This window comes from Falco punctatus (genome assembly GCF_963210335.1).
Source record: "Falco punctatus genome assembly, chromosome: 10".
Classification (NCBI taxonomy): Eukaryota; Metazoa; Chordata; class Aves; order Falconiformes; family Falconidae; genus Falco; species Falco punctatus.
In genome coordinates, this window is record NC_137590.1 from 27,501,074 (window position 1) to 27,518,999 (window position 17,926).

Genomic DNA, 17,926 nt, shown 5'->3' on the forward strand with positions numbered 1-17,926 from the left:
CACAGGTTATTAATTCCTGAATATTTTAAAAGCTTAAAACAGGCATAAAATACAGTTTCAGGTAAGACTTATCTGAAATGTATCCTTTCTTTTTCTAATGATAATGTTAAAGTGAATAAAAAGAGCCATAATAAAAATATGTTTGTACCTTAAAAGCAGCAAATCCAATGCATTTTTGTTTATTCTCTGACATTAGCAGTTACCAGAAAAGCATTTTTGAAATTACATTACAGATCCTAGTTGTATTTGATCAAAAGTATGTCACATGTCAAAACAAACGTCACATAAACTGCTTAAATTTGCTGAAGGTGGAATGATACTGGTATGCCTGAAAAAGTCTATTTTAATAATGCTATTAAATCAGTTTGCTTTCGTTGCCACATCTCTTTAGTTAAAATCTGGATACCGAGAACTCATAAGTAATCTGCTTATATTGTGAGGGAGTTTTTCAGTAATTTTTCTCATGGGTTTATTTTACAAAAGTAACTCATTTGGGTACAATGCCTATTTTTAAAGTAGTGCTATTGTTTCTGAGCTTGCCTCTGTCCAGAACTATTAGACTACAGTGCAAGCTGCATATTGGGAAAATAATGAGAGTTAAATCTGTGAGTCATTAAAAACAAATATTAATTTAATCCAATATAATAGTATGGCTGTTTAATGTATACACTGTACAGGGTTCCAAAATTGGATTACACTTCCGAGTTTTTCCTTTCCTCAGTTCATTTTAAGACATTTGGTCTCATCAGAGCTCAATCAAGGATTTAATGATACTGTCCTTCAGAATAAACAATAAGATATTCTATCAAGGAAAGGGAGGAGGTGCATTTAAGAGACACCTTTGTCAGAGGAAAAGGCAGAGAGTGCTAGGAACCCTGGCTGGCTGCAGCTCTGAGCTGCATCAACTCTGTTTGCAAACTGTCAAACATGGGTGCTGAAAGCAGTGTATTTGTAGTTGTATTTGGCTGTATGTGTGTGTTATTAAATGCCTGTAACTTGGTAGATACCATTTAGTCTGTGTGTTACTTTTCTTGGTGAGCACCTTAAACACCTGTTTGGGAAGACGATTGTCACTTTAATAAAGTTAGTAATCTTTTAGCACTGCCTGTTTCTGCTTACTTTCTGAGGTGGCTGAAAAATAAAATAAAAAACCACCCAAACAAACAAACAAAAAAAACTCAGCCCCCCAAAAAACCCAATAGTTAAGGTTACATGAGACTGCAGTTGTGGATTTTTTGGCTCTTTTTCACTGAGAGGCATACAACTTCACCAGGCTCAGCTATCTTCCTTAATATGACTAAGAAATTAGTTCATAATTCCAAGTGGAGTTTGGGAAAGTATTCCTTATCTCTCAATTCGAAATAGATTTTGTCATCTTAGACTAGGTCATGGTTTTTGATGTGGTGGTTCAGTGTTCATTACTGTGTGGTTCATGCATGATCTTTTAATTCAGGACTATGAGAAATAAATATCTACCAGAGAAATCTTACTTTTAATTGCTTTTCTTCTTTTTCAGAGTTTGCTACAGGAACTTAGACACCTCAAATTTAAAGTGGAAGAACTGGAAAACGAAAGAAATCAATACGAGTGGAAATTAAAAGCAACTAAAGTAAGCAAAATACCTGGCATTTACTAATGACAGACTTATTTCAGCTAGAAAGGAATATGCTCTTCTTTTCATCAGTATTTACTTTTCTTACAATTGCTTTGTTTCACGGCCTACTGTGAAGTTTTCTTCAACTATCTTTGGAATAAGTATTTTCTTTTAAAGTTTTTGTAGCTTCTTTTTGTGCCTTTTGCTCCCTCCCTGCAGTTTCCAGTCTTCTACCTTTTTGTAATTCTTATTAAAAAAACCCAAACAACAAAGGCATTTTGACTTACAAAAGGCTTGTTCTGAAGAAAGGCCTCTTTGAAGGTTTTCTGTACTTTATTTGTGTAATGGTGACAAGTCTCTGGACAAGCTTTCCAGACTGAAGAGAAGAGACATGCAACGTTGGTTGGGTGTTCACTTAGTATGGAATTTATTTTAATAGACATTAAGCCTAAAATACACCATTAGATCATCTGCTTTGACTCCATGCATATCGAAGTGCGTAGCTGACTTACCCTTCTTTTGACCTTAAATCCTGGAAAACTGTTGGATCATAATCTGGAGGAACTTGATGTCTGCAATATTTCATTTTCCTCCGCAATTAATTTTTCTAGTTCAATATTCTCATTGTTAAACAGTTGCACTTTATTTATAGTTTGATTCTTTTTTTTTTTTTTTTTTTTTAGCCCTTTTCCACTAGATTAAAAAGCACCTCATTATTTTCCCCTGTTGAGGTACACTTTTGTGCTGTAATCACATCTCCTTTCATTTGTGTAGTACTGCAGTCCCTGTTCATGTGAATAACTGACTTTTTTGAGTTGTGGTTGGATCTTGGAAAAACATTTCAAATTATTAAGCTAAGTTTTCTTTTAATACTTGGTAGTTTGATCCCAAAATGAGAGACAGCTATTATTTGTATTACCATTTGTTTCTTTTGAGAATTCTTGGGTGAATATTGAAATGTTGCTATTGTGTGTTTTTTTCCTGTTAATAGCTCTTGAATCCATGAAGATGTTTTCTCTGACGTGGTGGATATGAACAGTTCTTTGGGAAAATATTTTCTCAAGCAGTGTGTGGCCAGCTGCCAAGACAGATAAAAACTGTGGAAAGTGTAGGAGCAGAATGAGCATAAGAAGAATTGTAAAACCCATTGAGTGCGAGAAGATGCAGAACTAGAAAGGAGAAGAAAGTACAGGGAAAGAGAGAGGAAGTAGAAAAAATATTGTAGAGATGACAGGAATGAGACATTAAAGAAAAAGAGGGCATTTAAAAAAGCTATGAGATCAAATAGACTAGGGAAGGCAAATCCAAATCTGGTATTAAGAGGTCTGCAGCTTTTCTTTTCCTGTTGCTCCAGCTTCTTAGATGAGAAATTGGAATATTTCCATGGCTGGATATAGAAAGCATATTAGTCACTGGGAAGTGTAGGAGCCCTTCAGAGATACAACAAGGCAGATTCTTCTGTTCCATATGGAACTGCAGGCAGAGCACTGATCTTGTGCTGAAGTCCAGCTGCTTGCTTCCTGGTGAAAGTGTTTGTGTATTGGAGTAAATTACTCCATGTTTTTCCATGTTTGGATAATGTTATTTGGTGTTTTGCTTTATTTTAGTATTTTGAGAAACTGGTCACATTAGTGATTTTTTTTGTTTGTTTCCTTTTTTCTTTTTTTTTCTCCTTTTTTTCTTTAATTGCAAGGAGGTTTAGTATGCTTTTGCTGGGGGAAGTGCGGAATGTTGATATAGAGGCTTTAAGGCTATTAAAGAAAATCTTAATGAAGCTACCGACTTAGTAAAGTATGTTCTTGACAGTTTTTCTTGTAAATAGGGAAAGTCACTGTATTTCAAGCTGTGGACAATCACAGAATTCTTCCCCCTCTTTATTGCTGAGATCTTCGATGCGTGATACTGTAGGCCAATCTAGTGGCCATACAAACTGCAGGAAGTGTAAATAAATGAACCGCTGACACTTTGTTGCATTTAAGTGGTTGCTTTCCAAGCCATGCTTTGTTTCTAGCCTATTTGCTGTAGTATCTGATGTGAGGGAGAACAGTTTTGTTACCCTGCTGAGAAGAGGGCTCAGCATTAATGGATTCTCTGTTATATTAATAAGTAGTAGCTAGGATAAAAACTCAGTATCTTTTAAAAAATGCTTTGTTATCTTCATGCAAAACTCAGGAGTTGCCCTATAATACTGAGTATTATATGAGCATCGTTGTAGCATCGAGGGCTTTCTAGAGTTTCTTTACCTACATGAATCCTTGAAAATTTTACCTTTCTGTACGTCTCTTTTCTTTGACAGCTAATTGCATTAGAAAAAGTGAGCTTCTGTAAAAGGAATGGGATCGTAACACCATGAAATATGTACAGTTGTTACAGTGTTTATGAAATGTCCTGAATTGGGAACAGGGCGTGAATCAATGTAAAGTGTAATGCTTAGAAATCTTCAAGTTTATGGGAAAGAATCATAGAGGATCGGTGACGACATTGTTCTGACTTTGTTGTACTCTCTTTCAGGCTGAAATAGCCCAGCTTCAAGAGCAGTTAGCTCTCAAAGATGCAGAAATAGAACGCTTACAAAGTCAGCTGTCTAGGACCTCATCACATAGTGAAGTGGCAGAAAGAGGTAAGAGGAGGGTAAATAAAGTTAAAAATCCAAAACCCTACTTTAACTTCACCTTGCTGGCAGCTTGGCTCAGTATTTCAAAGAAATGCAAGGAAGTACAAGAATGGACTTACAGTATTTATTTGGGGGAGAAAAATGTTGCAAATGTATTTTGTCTTCTGGTAAAGTAGAAGCCTTTACTATGTGAAATTCTGTCCCAATCTAGAGGCAGCACAAATTGCAGTAAGTGTCCTAGGGACACTGAAACTTTTTCTACTGGAGTTTTATTTATAATTGAAAGAGTCATTGCAGTTCAGTGGGAGTATATTTTTTTTGTCTATACCTTCAGAATTTTTTTGAAGGACATTTACAGTTTCCATTTTTTAAGAAGAAAAAAATCATCACACTGGTACCTAAGCATAATGTTTAAATGTCCAAACGTTCTAAAATGTAGTTATTGATTCACGTCTTCCCTTTCTTCAGGACTATATCTCGTTTAGGCTCCCTCTCCCATGAAAGGTTGGACCAGATGGTCTTTCAAGGTCCCTTCCAGCCCACGCTGTTCTGTGATACTGCAGGTTTCTGTTTTAAATCTGCACTGTTGATGCAGGTCAATGGCAAATAAACCAGTTTGTTTAGCCTTTGATCTCGACCAGTCATGTCACAGTTCTCTGAAGTATTGACTCCTGGAGCTTCTGTCAATTGCTGGGCTGCGAGCAGTACGATATTAGTGACCTTTTTCTTCTGTGATACTGACACTTACCCATGCAGGAATATTTACCACAGTGCATCAGCTTAGCTGCACTAACTTCTTCTGTGGGTGTTAACTAATGCTTCCAAAAAAGTGCCCTTGTCGAGATGTGACTTTTGAAGTGTTGTGCTACCTCTTCCACAGGGCTTACCAAGAATCTCCTTACAGGAATTAACACAGTTGTGTCTTTTCTAAAAGACTCTGTATTGTGACTGTTGTTTATTTCAGAGAAGTGACTTAACATATACTTGGTGCTGATTTCACTCAGCTGCAGAGCTTGTGCATGTAGAGCACTGCATGCCTAACTAGAAAAACTGGTTTGTCTAACAACAGTTTTTTGTAGAGGAATTCTTCTACTAATAGAATTTTGTATTTTCTATGAGACTCCCAAATAATTTTTGGCATTTCAAAGGAGAGATAGTGGTATGACAATAAATTAGGAGTTCAGCAGCATTCAGCTTCTAGTAGTGTGTGTGTTCCTGTTCATGCTGAAGATGGGTGAAACTATCCTTGGTTCCAGTGGGGAGAAGAATCAAACCCTGTACAGATTATTTAGGGTACATTTAAGGAAACCACTTAGACTATATTTGAATGGAAAGCGTGTGAAGCAGTAATAATTCTCCTGTAAAAAAATTACTGATTTATCAGATTTTTAAGTGGTCTTCTCAAATAAAGTTGAAAAATAATGTCAATGTACTTGTGGTATGCTAGAATGCATATTCTAATTAAACTGCAAAATTTATCTAATATGTGCTTTTTCTACATACTTGATTTGACTCTCACCATTTGCCATCGTAGAGGAAGTTTATAGGAGAAGGCTAAAAGAAAAACGTAAGCCTTGCAATTCACTTTTGGCTTTATCTCACTGTTCCTTTCACACAAATTATAACTCAGATGCATTCTGCAGCAATAATTCAATGTTTGTTTAGATTTGGCTGTCTAATTGTAATATACATGAGACATCGCTTTCATTGCTTGCAACAAGCAGACAGCTACTTGCCCTGTTTAGTAAGATTTCACTTTAGAAAAAAAAAGTCAGAGGTTCACAAATCAGATAGTTGGACTTCAAAGGGACATTGTCAAGGTTAACAGACCCAAAACTTGAGCTTTACCACCTTCTATTTGTACATATGTAAAACCCATATAGTGTCTGGAAAGATGACTTTATTTGAAAGCCTGCTTCCTTGGAGGGGAAAGATTTGGGCTTTTTTTAAATCAGCGCAGTAAATTTAGAGGGGAAAAAAAAAAAAAGAAGTCTGAATAAGAGTGTTTCCATACTTTATGTTGTTATAAATACTGTAAGTAAAGTTTGCTTGAATGTGCCCATATATACCTTGACACCAGTTCTCTTTGAAGTCTAATATTTACAAAGATTGATTAGTAGGACTGTGTTGTGTTTTTTTTTAATGTCTTTTAAAAAGTCTTCCAATTGCATGCTTCCTGCTTGCTGGCTTTACGTTTTGATTTGGCTGTCTCTGTGCATGTCTGGTGTTACTAAGTGTTCTCTTTTGCAAGAGAAATGCTTGTAGTGTTCATTTACATGTTTTATAACTTAATCATTACAAGGTGTGTATTTTTCAGGATCACTGAAAGAAAAACTAAACGGTTTTTTGCAAATAGTTTAGATATGACATTGTATGTTCAACCTTTAGTTGTAATACCTTTCTTTTTGAAGATGCTTTTTAGCAGTATTGATTTTCTTTCTTCTCTCTCACTTCATGCCTGCCACATCTGTTTTTCATAGTCTTTCGTGAAACAAGAGGGTCTATTTTAATGTCAAAGCATGAACTCCTTTAGTGGCCGTTACAACAAAAAAAAACTTTTTCAGGTTCTGTCTCTATCATCTACACTCAATTTAATATAGGTTGGTACTGGAGGACTTGCTAGGAATAGCATGTAGAGAAGAAATGAAAGATTTGGCTCTGCAAAGTTAGGATGATGTGATTAGCAGCCTCAAATTTTCAGAGAGTGTGTTTTAACTGATTTGACTGTAATGTCCCTGTATATCCTCTATCTTGTAACACTAAATCGTGTGTAAGGCAATTCTGTGTTAGCTCTTGGTGTAGGTTTTAACTTAGTTATTCATACTGAAATGTGTTGAGAAAAAAAAATTCACAAATTTTCCTCATATCAAACTAATTCTTGTTATTTTTTATTTCCAATGTCTGTGAACTACTTTTCATAAGCTGGCAAATATTTTTTTTCCAGATGGAAAATAATTAATTTTCAATCATACTTAAAATTATTTCCTTAAATATATGACGGCTAACACACTCTCATCTATTGCAAAATAAGCTTCAGTGTTTCTTTCTTTTTTCATTACTTGACTCCAGAGTATAAAATAGAATTATGTAGCCTTTTATAAGCAAGACCAGCATGGTTTTGTTGTGTAATGCTTTAATAGTTCAGCTTTTGAAAAGCTCTAAGCTAAATGTAGTTTAATAGTGCATTTGCCATGCCACTGGCAGGGTTTTGATTACTCATAAGAATGTAAGGAGAGTATCACAAAACATATATTGTTTACACTAAATATAGCAAGGGTATTTTCCTTATTTTGAAAACATTTTTAGATCAAGAAGTTCAACGGTTGAAGATAGGAATGGAATCATTATTGGCTGCAAATGAAGAAAAGGTGAGAAAATAATCTTTGTTCTGCATAGTAAGAATGAACTCTGAAATATTCTCAATAACCCATTTTCTGTGAGTGCAATATTGCCACACAGCCCATGTTTGGACTATCCCATGAGATTGTGACAGAAGGTTGATTTTTAAATAGAAAGTGTGGATGACCTTGCTAACGTGGCTGCAGAACTTGGGAGACTCATTAGATTCCAGAAGGGAGTAGAAAGCCAAGGCTGCAATAAGCAGAATCTCCTGGTTTCTGCTGTTGAGAAGATCACTATGGTTTGTTCATCTGTGGCAGCTCTTCATCTTCCAACTGAATCTGAAGTGCACAGATATCCCCAGTTTAGATTGTGATATTAGAAGTCAAACTAGCCCTTGACTCAGATTTTGGGAGAAAGGGACCAGGCTTTAAAGACACATGGTGGGGTGGAGGGGAGAAAGGGCAGTACTAAAGGAGAGGGGTGAAATTAAACGCATTTCAATGGTAACTATGTTTTTTGTCTCTTATCACCTGAATGCTGTTTGCCTGTCAGACATTTCAAGTGCAGGGTTTAGGGCTCAGTCATGGAGGATGTTGAATCTCTACCTTCAGATGCCGTTGACTTACTATATAAATTGTACCTTTTTTTTTTTTTTTTTTTGGAGGGGGATTAATTCTTCAGGAAATTGTAATTCTTGTTTTATGGTAATAAACCAGGCTATAGGATTTTCCTTTATGGTGACACACTCATATATGGTCAAATAGACAATAACATACATCCCTAAAAACTTCCTTTGGTAAGTGGGGAATCTGGACAGGGCAATGTTAACCCTGGAGAACATTAATGTGACTCATAACAACATTCAATTCTTAAAAAATCAAAAAGCCAAAATTTACATCTGGAAAATAAAAGACGTGGCATTATCTCTTGCCAAAATTATTCTGAGTCTGCTAAGATTTTTGTGTTGTAAGGGAACACAAAATACTTTTGCTTATGTCCTAATATCTGAATGTACTTACAGGGCAAGGAAGGTTATTTCCTTTGAAACTGTCAATGTCTAAGCTGGTGGACTGATGGCTGACCCACAGCTTCTTAAATGTTTAATGTAGAACTGTTGCCTTCAAAAATATTGCAAAATAAAATATTATTCCTCGGGAAAATAGCTCTACATGGCTTTTGGGATATTTCTTGTGTCATTTAGGACAGAAGATGCTCAATTAAGTTGCTAGCAAGTGGTGCACATACTTATTTTTAAAAAAACTAGGTATGTTAGTCTCAGGTCTTTGCTATGAAGAAAACCTGTTGCTTTTATCTGTAGTTGGAATAACGGGGTATCTGTTTTAGGCCTGTTTTGTCTTGTGTATACATGCTGAGGTGTGAAGGGAGGATCAGCAGAATCCACCTTTCTGTAATGTGGTCAAGGTCTGGTTTTGTGCCTCAGTGCCTGCTTCTCTGCTTCTGGGGCTTTCCTGACACCACCTTGTGAAAACTAATTCTTTACTACTTGCTTGGGTTTGTATTCGGTGCTCTGTAGTCACAGCACTGGGCAAGATTATTGCACAGGAGTGGTTTAGAACTGGGTCAAAGAAACAGGACAAACTGTAAGAGAGCAAATTGCAAGATTGCACACTTAGTGGCCAAGAGCAAGAATTTATTATCATCGGGGACACAATATCTCATACAGAAATGAGAGAAATGACAGATCCAATCAAATAACGATTGCTGCCCATCACTGTGTTGCATCTGTGCAAAAGGCAAGTGCCCTCCCTGAATACGTGAATCAAGATGCTTTCCATACATAGTAGGAAAGTGTTGGGTATTGGAGAAAGAGTGGAGTCAAATACTGCTTCAGACATTCATGAGACCTCATTTCTTTGGTTCTGTACAGGTTTGACTGCCTAAGTTCAAAAAGGTGTGTTCAAAATTGGAGTAAAGAGTAGAGGTTGGAATGCAGAACATATCCTACAAGGGAGGATTAAAGAACACGACTAGATTGTTAAGTTGTATGAAACATAAACATGATTTACTTTACAATTACAGGTATGATGATAGCTAAAAAACAAACACTGCCCACTTCAGACAGCTGAGGTTCAACTCCAGAATATTCCCTTGACTCTTAGAAGTGAAAGCGATTTCCAAGTGACGCTTCTGTAAATAACTGATTTGCTAGTAACGTCAAAGTCCTCTGGTTTCCTTATATCCATAATATCACACTCTCCAGCAAACATGATGTACCATGGCGAGTAAAAGCGAAGAAATATACCTTACAGGGCATGTACAGAGACTTGATCCTGCTTTCTGGGAAAGCAGGCCAAAATCACAGAACTGAATGTGTAATACAGTGTTTCTGCAGGTTAAAAATGTGGGATCTCAAATAAGATTTGGTTTTAATGCTTTTCACAGGACCGTCGAATAGAGGAGTTAACACTGTTGCTAAGCCAGTACAGGAGGGTCAAAGAGATAATGATTGCAGCTCACGGTAAAATGTCTCGTGAATAATTTCCTGATATCAGGTCTTTTAAAAACTGCATGCACTACAACTGCTATTTGTTGTCTGCTTAAATATTTGTGTATAGTGATATGTATTTCATTATGCATAGATTTGTATCATGTTGGAGTGCAATGAGACGGTGAGCATACGCTCGTTCACATACAGAGAGAACCACGGTATGCCTTGACCAGGCTGTAGTTTGTGGAAATTTCCTTTTTCTTTCCTGTGCTGTAGGCAGTACAAAAAACCCAGGGTCAAATCTGTCTGGAAACTTAGTCACAATGTTACTATTCAGCAAGACTTCTGCCACTGAGTCTCATGCTTGACTGCATCAGTTAATAGTAAATCCCTCCTTGGAGCCTATTTTTGGTGCTCTAGGTTGGTTTAGATGGTGTCATTAGGGATTCTGACAAGGATGACTGGTGAGATTACCGCTCTGGTGGCACAGCTCTGTGAACTGCTGATCAGTTGGGTCTGAAGCACTGCAGTGCACATTCTTGCGTGCCAAGGCAAACTGAATTCCACAGCTGCTCTCCTTAAAGCACTCTGCTGCGTGCTGCGGTGGGGCAGGAGCTCTGGGTGCAGAACTGCACCCCTTAGCAATGGCTGGGTGGGCAGCTGGGGCCATGGTGTTATTAGCCCGGTGCCTCTTGCTGATGTCTCCTCCGAAGTGCAGGCCTGACACACGTCCTTCATGGCCAAAGCCTCAAACTTCCTTTCTGCTGCTGCTGGTTGCCATCCCCTCAGTTGTATGTGGGTTGTTAGAGGCCAGACCAAAAGGAATTACAGCAAAAAGGGTGAAAAGGAGGTAGCAAGCAGCAGGACAGTTATGCAGACATAGAGTTTGTTGACACAGGGGCAACTAGGAAAGTTCATTCAAATTAGTTAAAGGCATGAGTTTACAATATTTTTATTGTAATTATATCACTGCATTATATCACTATCAAAAATCTGTTATTCAAAATCAAAATGAAATTTAGTTTTGTTTAAATTAATTCATCTGTAGGAGATGAATAAAGTATACAAATAGGTATTAAGTTTGTACAGTGTTTCCTGTGACCATTATGTTATGAGTAACTGTTTTCTACAATGTAAAATGTTATCAGGAGACTTTAGTGATTTATAAACATTAATGAACTAAATACATCCTGTATTCAGATTTCCTACACCCCAGTTCAATTCAGGAATGGCAGTAATGACCAGCTGCCAGCCAGCTAGTGCTAATGACACAGTATTTTCCTTTTATGTCATGGGTTTTATATGGCATTCACAAAAGGAAAGCTGATCTCAGGTGCAATTTGATAGTGTTAGGAGGGCTTTTTTTCTTTTTTGCTAAAAAGAGTTGCAATGAATATAATTAGTTCAGCTGCCCTTCTCTTTCACTAAAAAACCATCCTGACAGCCAACTAGGCAAGTTCTGGTTTGGAGGGAACAGCTGAAAATCTGTGGTTGCTTTTGGTGCACACAATATTATATAATAAACTTCAAAATTTGGGGAAAACTCTTTTGTCCCAGTTCTCAGTTATGCTTCAGGAAGTGGAGTGGGGTTTAGGGCAGTCTCGTTTTAAGTTGCCACCTTAGTTTTCTGTACTAAATTTAGTCTGAGAATGTTGACCTTCTGAAAGGAAATAGTTTTTCAACATGCATCGTCACATTAACAAACACAGTATTTTCAGGTTCTGTATGGCAGAATGGAAACTTGTATTTAACGCACAGGAATAGGGAACAAGAGTCAGGTAAATCTCTCTTTGAATGTTCATTAAAAAAAAAAATAAATCTCTCACTTGAAAGTGTTCTGAAAGGCAGTCCAGAGGTGTGGTTGTAAATTTTGGAGACGTATGGATGTTAACTCCCACGATCACTACACCACTGTTACCCTGAGAGCAGGTGCCCTCTGCAGTAACTCCCGCAGTTCCACACTCCTCCCACGTCCCGGCTGTACAGACGAGCCCACCATCCCCATTTTTCCATGGTTTTGGAGGACGTTTGTGTGCATGAGCGAGGAGCAAGCCATGATGCTCTGGATTATTGAGTTGGTACTACAGGGAGAGTGATTAATGTACGCTAGAATAGATGTTCAGTACAGTGTAAATAAAAAACCAGTGATGCTCAGCATAACACAACAAAAACAAACCCCAGAACGTGTCGGAACTAGAGCGTATACTGAGATTGCCCACACTGGGGCACGTACTGTGATGGCTGCAACAGCCCAACAGAACTTGTTACCTTCCATGTGTTTGTGGGAGTTTCATGTTTAGGTTGCCAAGAAAAATCTCTTGATATTTTTTTGTTTGTTTTCATTTTCATTTTATTTCTAACAGTGTGTTTTAAAGATTCTCTTTGAAGTATAATCCCTGCTTAAAAGCTTTTGGTCTTCTGTCTGTGATAACTGTTTCAAATAATTACTTGACAGAAACACAATACATTGTAAGCATTTCTTGTTTTTGCTCAAGGCAAGCTACAGATCATGTTGACAAATGATGTCTGACTCTTCACCCTAGGTAGCACATGCATTTAAAAAAATAAAATCTGTTTTGGATTGAAGTAGGGCAGCTGCTTGAAACAGCCACTGGTGATTAAGTAAAATGTAAAGGAGCTATCTGAACGTGACTGTAGGTAGATCTCTTGTGCTGGCTGAAGGGCTGTGAACCAGTTTCACTTCATATTCTGAAGGGCCCATGGTCAGTACTGGCTTTGTTGGCAGTCTCTGTCTGAACTGCACGATTACAAAGCTCATGTCTAATGAGTTTTCAAGTGCTGTCCCTTCTATTAGTGCCAAGACTTAAATAGAAGATTTGGTGGGGTTTTGTAACTGCCTAGAGCCACTGCACCTCTGTCACATTAATTAGCAATTCTTAATGTGCTTAAAGGTCAATCTAAATTTTTTCAACATGGCATAGCAGCCCTTCCACACCCTGTTTGCAACTCTATGCATAGGAGATCTCCAGGAAAAAAAAAAATATCCAAAATATTCTAGAGGTTTGCTGAGCACTAAATATTCAAATCCCGATTTAGTATTGCAGCTGTGACAATTTAGGAATAAAAATCCTACTAAATAATGAACTGGGCATATTTTTTTTTTTTGTTTAGATCTGGGATATCTGTAAAAAAACTGGAGCGTGTTTACCACGTTCATCCTTGAACTGAGCATGGGGCACTGCATTATGATACAGATGCCAAACATGCATACCACCTGTAGACTGTGATGTAGAAAATGGTACCAACTTGAACTTGCCTCAGAACATTACACTGTGAATTAGAGCGGTTCAGAAATACCTCGCGGGCAGCTGAGCTACTCACAGCAGAGCACAGCATGTAACTAGAAGTGGTAAAATTGTTGCTGCAATGCGGGTAAGCCAGAGCCTGAAGGAGGGGTGGGGAGCGGAGAGGCTGGTGAACTACATGCAGCAGATGAAGCCTGAAGGGGAATTTAGAGGCTGAATTATTTAGACTGTCCGATACGGTCCTAAATGTTGATTTTTCTTTGGCCTGTTTCTCTCCTAATCCCTAATGCTCACAGGCTCTTCTGTCTCTGGTGGCAGTGAAGAGGAACTGGACACAACTTTAAGGAAGTGGAATCTTTTGAGAGATCCTCAAGGAGAATTACTTAAAACGGAGGTACTTGGTAAAGATGTTTTAGAAGCAAGTTCTGCTGTACGTGTGGTTTGTTTGTGTTGGTTTCTCTGTAGTAGCTAAGGTAATGTAGATGGAGGGTTTGGCCCTGGCTGAATTTTTGTGCTCTCGGTATGATTCAGAGTCAGGGACTAGAAACTCTTCTATTTCACACAGGCCTCTTCAGGAGAACTGTCACCAGCTGTGCTCTCTCCGGTGCCACACAAAGCTGTGGAAATCAGGCAAGACCTTTCTCGTGTTTCATTTGGATTGTCCTAAACCTGTATTATTTAATCTGTTTAACTGTTGGCATCTTGTCTTGCCTGGTTGTGGCTTTGCAAGAACTTGTGGATAGTTGTGAAAGCAGCGTTTTCCATGAGAGTGCGCAATATGTAGTTGCATTAGGTTTGAATTACAGGACTACGTTAGCACTTTTATGTATCAGAAGACATACGTAATGTAGTACTTAAACCAGCATATTTTATTCTGCTTTAAAGTGGAAACGTTCCAGTATCTTCAGCTAATTTAACCTCTACACAAGAAGAACCTTTGGAAACCATAAATAGGTAAGCATGAGTAACTTCAATTGAAATGTACAGCATACGGCCAGATGTTTTTTTTTAAATAATTCTGCCTTTTTGCCATTTGTAAAATCCCTTCATGTTGAACACTGTTCTTAGAGAGTTGTTGCTGTCTACTTTTGCTTCTAAGATCTACTTTTGCTTGTTAAGAGCTTCAAAAAAATCATCTATAGATACAAGGTTTAAAACCACACATTGCACCTTGTTGCCTTTGATTGTTGGTCAAAGGATGTCTGGCTGCTGTCTCTGACTTCACCTATTGCAGTTTCTGATACTCTCAGTTTTAGGCTAGAAGTATAACAAGATAAATTAATCTCCTAATTCTGAATTATCTGTTATATGCAGACATTATGTGATCTATACAGCTGTCATATGATATGGTTGTGGCATATGCAAACATACTGTGTTATATTAACTGTTGCTTTTTTTCCTGTCATTATTTTAAGAGTTCAACAGAAAAAAAAGTCAAGTAGTTTAGAAGACTTGCAGAGTGAATCCCTGGAAAAGGTTGGTTTATTTGTAATCACAATTCCTGGTGTTTAATACCACAACTAAAAGATAAAGGTCAAGTATAAATATTTTCTTTTTTTTTTTTTTTCCCCCACATATAGTATCCCTAGCCACCACTACCATTGTATGTGGGGAAAAAAGTCCTAATGATAACAATTCCGGTTCTTTTTCTACCTCATTGACAAGTTCATAATAAGCAAACTAGCTGGCAGACCCATATGTACACATTCTCAAATTCAGCTTTTCACCTGAAAGAGAACAAAAAATATTTGAGATACAACAAATAGTGAGGAGTAATTTTGTTGAACTGCAGTATTATTTTGTTTATTGGTATGTGTTTTAAAAATAATTTTGATTTCCACATTGCTAAAAATGTTAAGGCAGCAAATCCTCAAAGTAATAAAATATTGGGACTGGGTATTTCCACACAGGATTCCTTTGTGAGTGTTTGCATGCAGATATGCGTGTCGCTCCCTTAGACTTCCGATATAAATGGCATTCCTGACAATGGTAGTGACGCTGCCTTGTTAAAACAGCAGCACTGTGATTAATTCAAGGGCTTAATTCCATTTCAGTATAAAGACTTTCCAATTTACAAAGTCTCATTACATTCTGGCCCAGAGGCTTGCTTTGTCATTGTGTACACTGAAATTTTTCTGCATTTGTAATTATTATGCTTTGTGAAACTATTATTGACGCTTTCTATACTCAAATTAGGCTTATACTAGATTACCCACACCAGCAATGCCATTTAAAACGGATACTAGTAATATGGTTGTTCCAATTCTTCAGTTTCTCTTAATTTTTTCTTCATCTGTGAAGATTACAGTGACCAAATAGAACGTTTGAAATTTGTGTTGCACTCATTTGATTGTGGTCATACATGTGACAAATCAGTTCAGAACTAACACTTCATTCCATGTGGAATTTATGAAGGTCTCTTTTCTCTTCATAACTTTTATTTTCCTGTCTTAAATTCAAAAACTTAATTTGTCTCTTTGATATGATGTGACAAGGCTGTACCTACACATTTAGGCTGTAAATCTGCTCCGTCTGTTAAATCAGAGTCCACAGAGGCAGAAAAAACCACCAAGGATATGGGAATTGTAGCAAGCCACCCCCACGTTCAGCAAGGCGAGGCGCTGAAATTGTGCCCCCTAATTTAGGCACGAAACTTCTCAGTGAAATCATTGAGACCTCCCTATGCATATGAGTGAGTGGCTGAATGTGGGTTAGTTACAGCCAAAACTAAGGCCAAGAGAACCTGTTTTGCTGACTCAGCACGGCAAGACTTTGCTTCTTGCCTTAAGTCAAGAGAACTTGCGCTAATAGCACTGTTTACTGGAGTTATTCTACTTTGCACAAAACTCAAATTCCAATTACATCCACCAACAATAAAATAAAATACAACCCACTGATGTCTCTGACCTACCCGTGCTGGTACTTTTTGATCATTGCTATTGCAGCTTTTTATGGTTTCAGCTGGATACATACAGTGTTGTATGACATATGTATATATGTTCTTTTTTTTATGTCAGTCATTTTCATATTGTTTTAACTGTTAAACAGCTGCTGTGTTCTCCGCTTAAAGTAAGTCTAAAGGGACCACCCAGAAGCCTGAAAATAGAAGAATTCCTTTGATCACAACAGAACCTAAACAGGGCCCAAATTTTCTAGTGGTCTGAACAAACACATTTGGTATTAAATATTTTATTTAAATGAAATGAAGAGATAACAGACCTTTTAATATATTGTCAATGCATTAAGTAGTATCACTATAGTAATGAGTACATTGATGTTCTGTGTATGTATGTTAATACTAACATTTCTCTGTTGCTTTTTTCCATAAAACTTTGAAATTACCCTCCCTGCAACTCCGTAGTATGTAGACGGAAAACCAGTACAGCCTGTTGTAGAACAAGAGGTATATTACGTGTAAACTCTCTTAACATTCATCTGTTGTAATGTGCTGTGGTGGTGTGTGTGTGAAAAAATTCATTTTATATTCATTTTCTTTTTAAAAGCTTTGCATAGTTCCAGTACTGATAGACTGAGAATAGGGGTAAGGATTTGAAAAGGAACTCTTTTTTTACGTAAAAAGCTTTTCTGCGAGGTTAGAAGCTGAAGTCAGTCAATTTCAGAAAATGCAGTGCTAATGTAATAAGCAGTTTCTCTACTCATAATTTTTGGTACAAGTCAGGATGTACTCCTGCAGTTGCCAAAAGATGAGCAGGGCTCCAGGAACCAAGGAATGTGGCCTGCAGTGATAGTATCACAAAGATCCCTCTTGGCCTTGAAGTAAGAATAGATAAACCAGTGGTTATCTCATTAAATATTTGATGTATCATCCCATCACAGACAGTGTTTTAAAACTGTTTTGTTAGAGTGGGGGTTCTAAATAGGCGCATGCTATATGTTTCTGTATACTAACTAAGTTTTGCTATTTTCAGTACAAAGTTTTCCTATATAACCTCCCTTCTGATACTGAAACATTTACCAGTAGGAGCTTATTCCAAAACACACAAGTCGATTGGAGTTGCAGGTTCGTTGCTCCTCTGGAAAAGCCTCCGTATTCCTGCAGTTTTGACAGCTGTGGGATACACATGTTTATCCAGTGACAGCTCCTTCATCTCTTCATTTGGATTCAGTACTGAAGAAGCCTCAACATCGCGTTTCCAAAACTGTAGACAAGTACCTCTGTGAAACACAAACTTTGGCTGGAATATCATAGAGTCATGGAATGGTTTGAGCTGGAAGGGACCTTAAAGATCACCTAGTCCCACCCCCCTGCCATGGACAGGGACACCTTCCACCAGCCCAGGCTGCTCCCAGCCCCGTCCAGCCTGGCCTTGAGCACTGCCAGGGATGGGGCACCCACAGCCTCCTTGGGCAACCTCTTCAGGAAAAATTAAGAGGAAAATTGAGAGATACTCTATTTTTAGCAAAGGCTACATACAGTTTCCTTTCAATACAATATACAGAGACTTTGAGGACCACCTCTTGTGAGCTCTGGGACTGGAGGAAGGTCTTCCCAGCATAATCTCACTGATGCTAGTGACACTGGGTATGTGCGCCACATGTGCAGGCAAGCGTACAGACTGTTGGTTTAGCCTGACATGGACAAAAATAGTCGAGTCAGCAGCCTGTCAGGCTAGCCCTAAAATACAGCTCCATCCATGCTT

At 37.8% G+C, this 17,926-nt stretch overlaps 2 protein-coding genes across 20 annotated transcripts in view; one reads left to right on the plus strand and one right to left on the minus strand.

Moving 5' to 3' along the window:
- Window positions 1-17,926, plus strand: part of PPFIBP2 (PPFIA binding protein 2) — a 107,506-nt gene that overhangs the window by 76,385 nt on the left and 13,195 nt on the right. For 11 of the 16 annotated variants that reach the window (XM_080404666.1, XM_080404670.1, XM_080404673.1 and 8 more), the window contains 10 exons: window positions 1,517-1,609; window positions 4,106-4,214; window positions 5,743-5,775; window positions 7,515-7,576; window positions 9,954-10,029; window positions 13,562-13,659; window positions 13,831-13,895; window positions 14,151-14,219; window positions 14,681-14,741; window positions 16,627-16,668. In XM_080404666.1, coding sequence (XP_080260792.1) covers window positions 1,517-1,609; window positions 4,106-4,214; window positions 5,743-5,775; window positions 7,515-7,576; window positions 9,954-10,029; window positions 13,562-13,659; window positions 13,831-13,895; window positions 14,151-14,219; window positions 14,681-14,741; window positions 16,627-16,668 — 708 coding nt within the window. The remainder of the gene's footprint in view (window positions 1-1,516; window positions 1,610-4,105; window positions 4,215-5,742; window positions 5,776-7,514; window positions 7,577-9,953; window positions 10,030-13,561; window positions 13,660-13,830; window positions 13,896-14,150; window positions 14,220-14,680; window positions 14,742-16,626; window positions 16,669-17,926) is intronic. The other 5 variants (XM_080404668.1, XM_080404672.1, XM_080404663.1 and 2 more) reach the window with 2 other exon arrangements.
- CYB5R2 (cytochrome b5 reductase 2) overlaps window positions 14,112-17,926 on the minus strand; it is a 34,128-nt gene continuing 30,313 nt past the window's right edge. For 3 of the 4 annotated variants that reach the window (XM_080404828.1, XM_080404831.1, XM_080404829.1), the window contains one exon: window positions 15,000-17,441. The gene's annotated coding sequence lies outside the window, so the exon portion shown is untranslated. The other variant, XR_013930758.1, reaches the window with a different exon arrangement.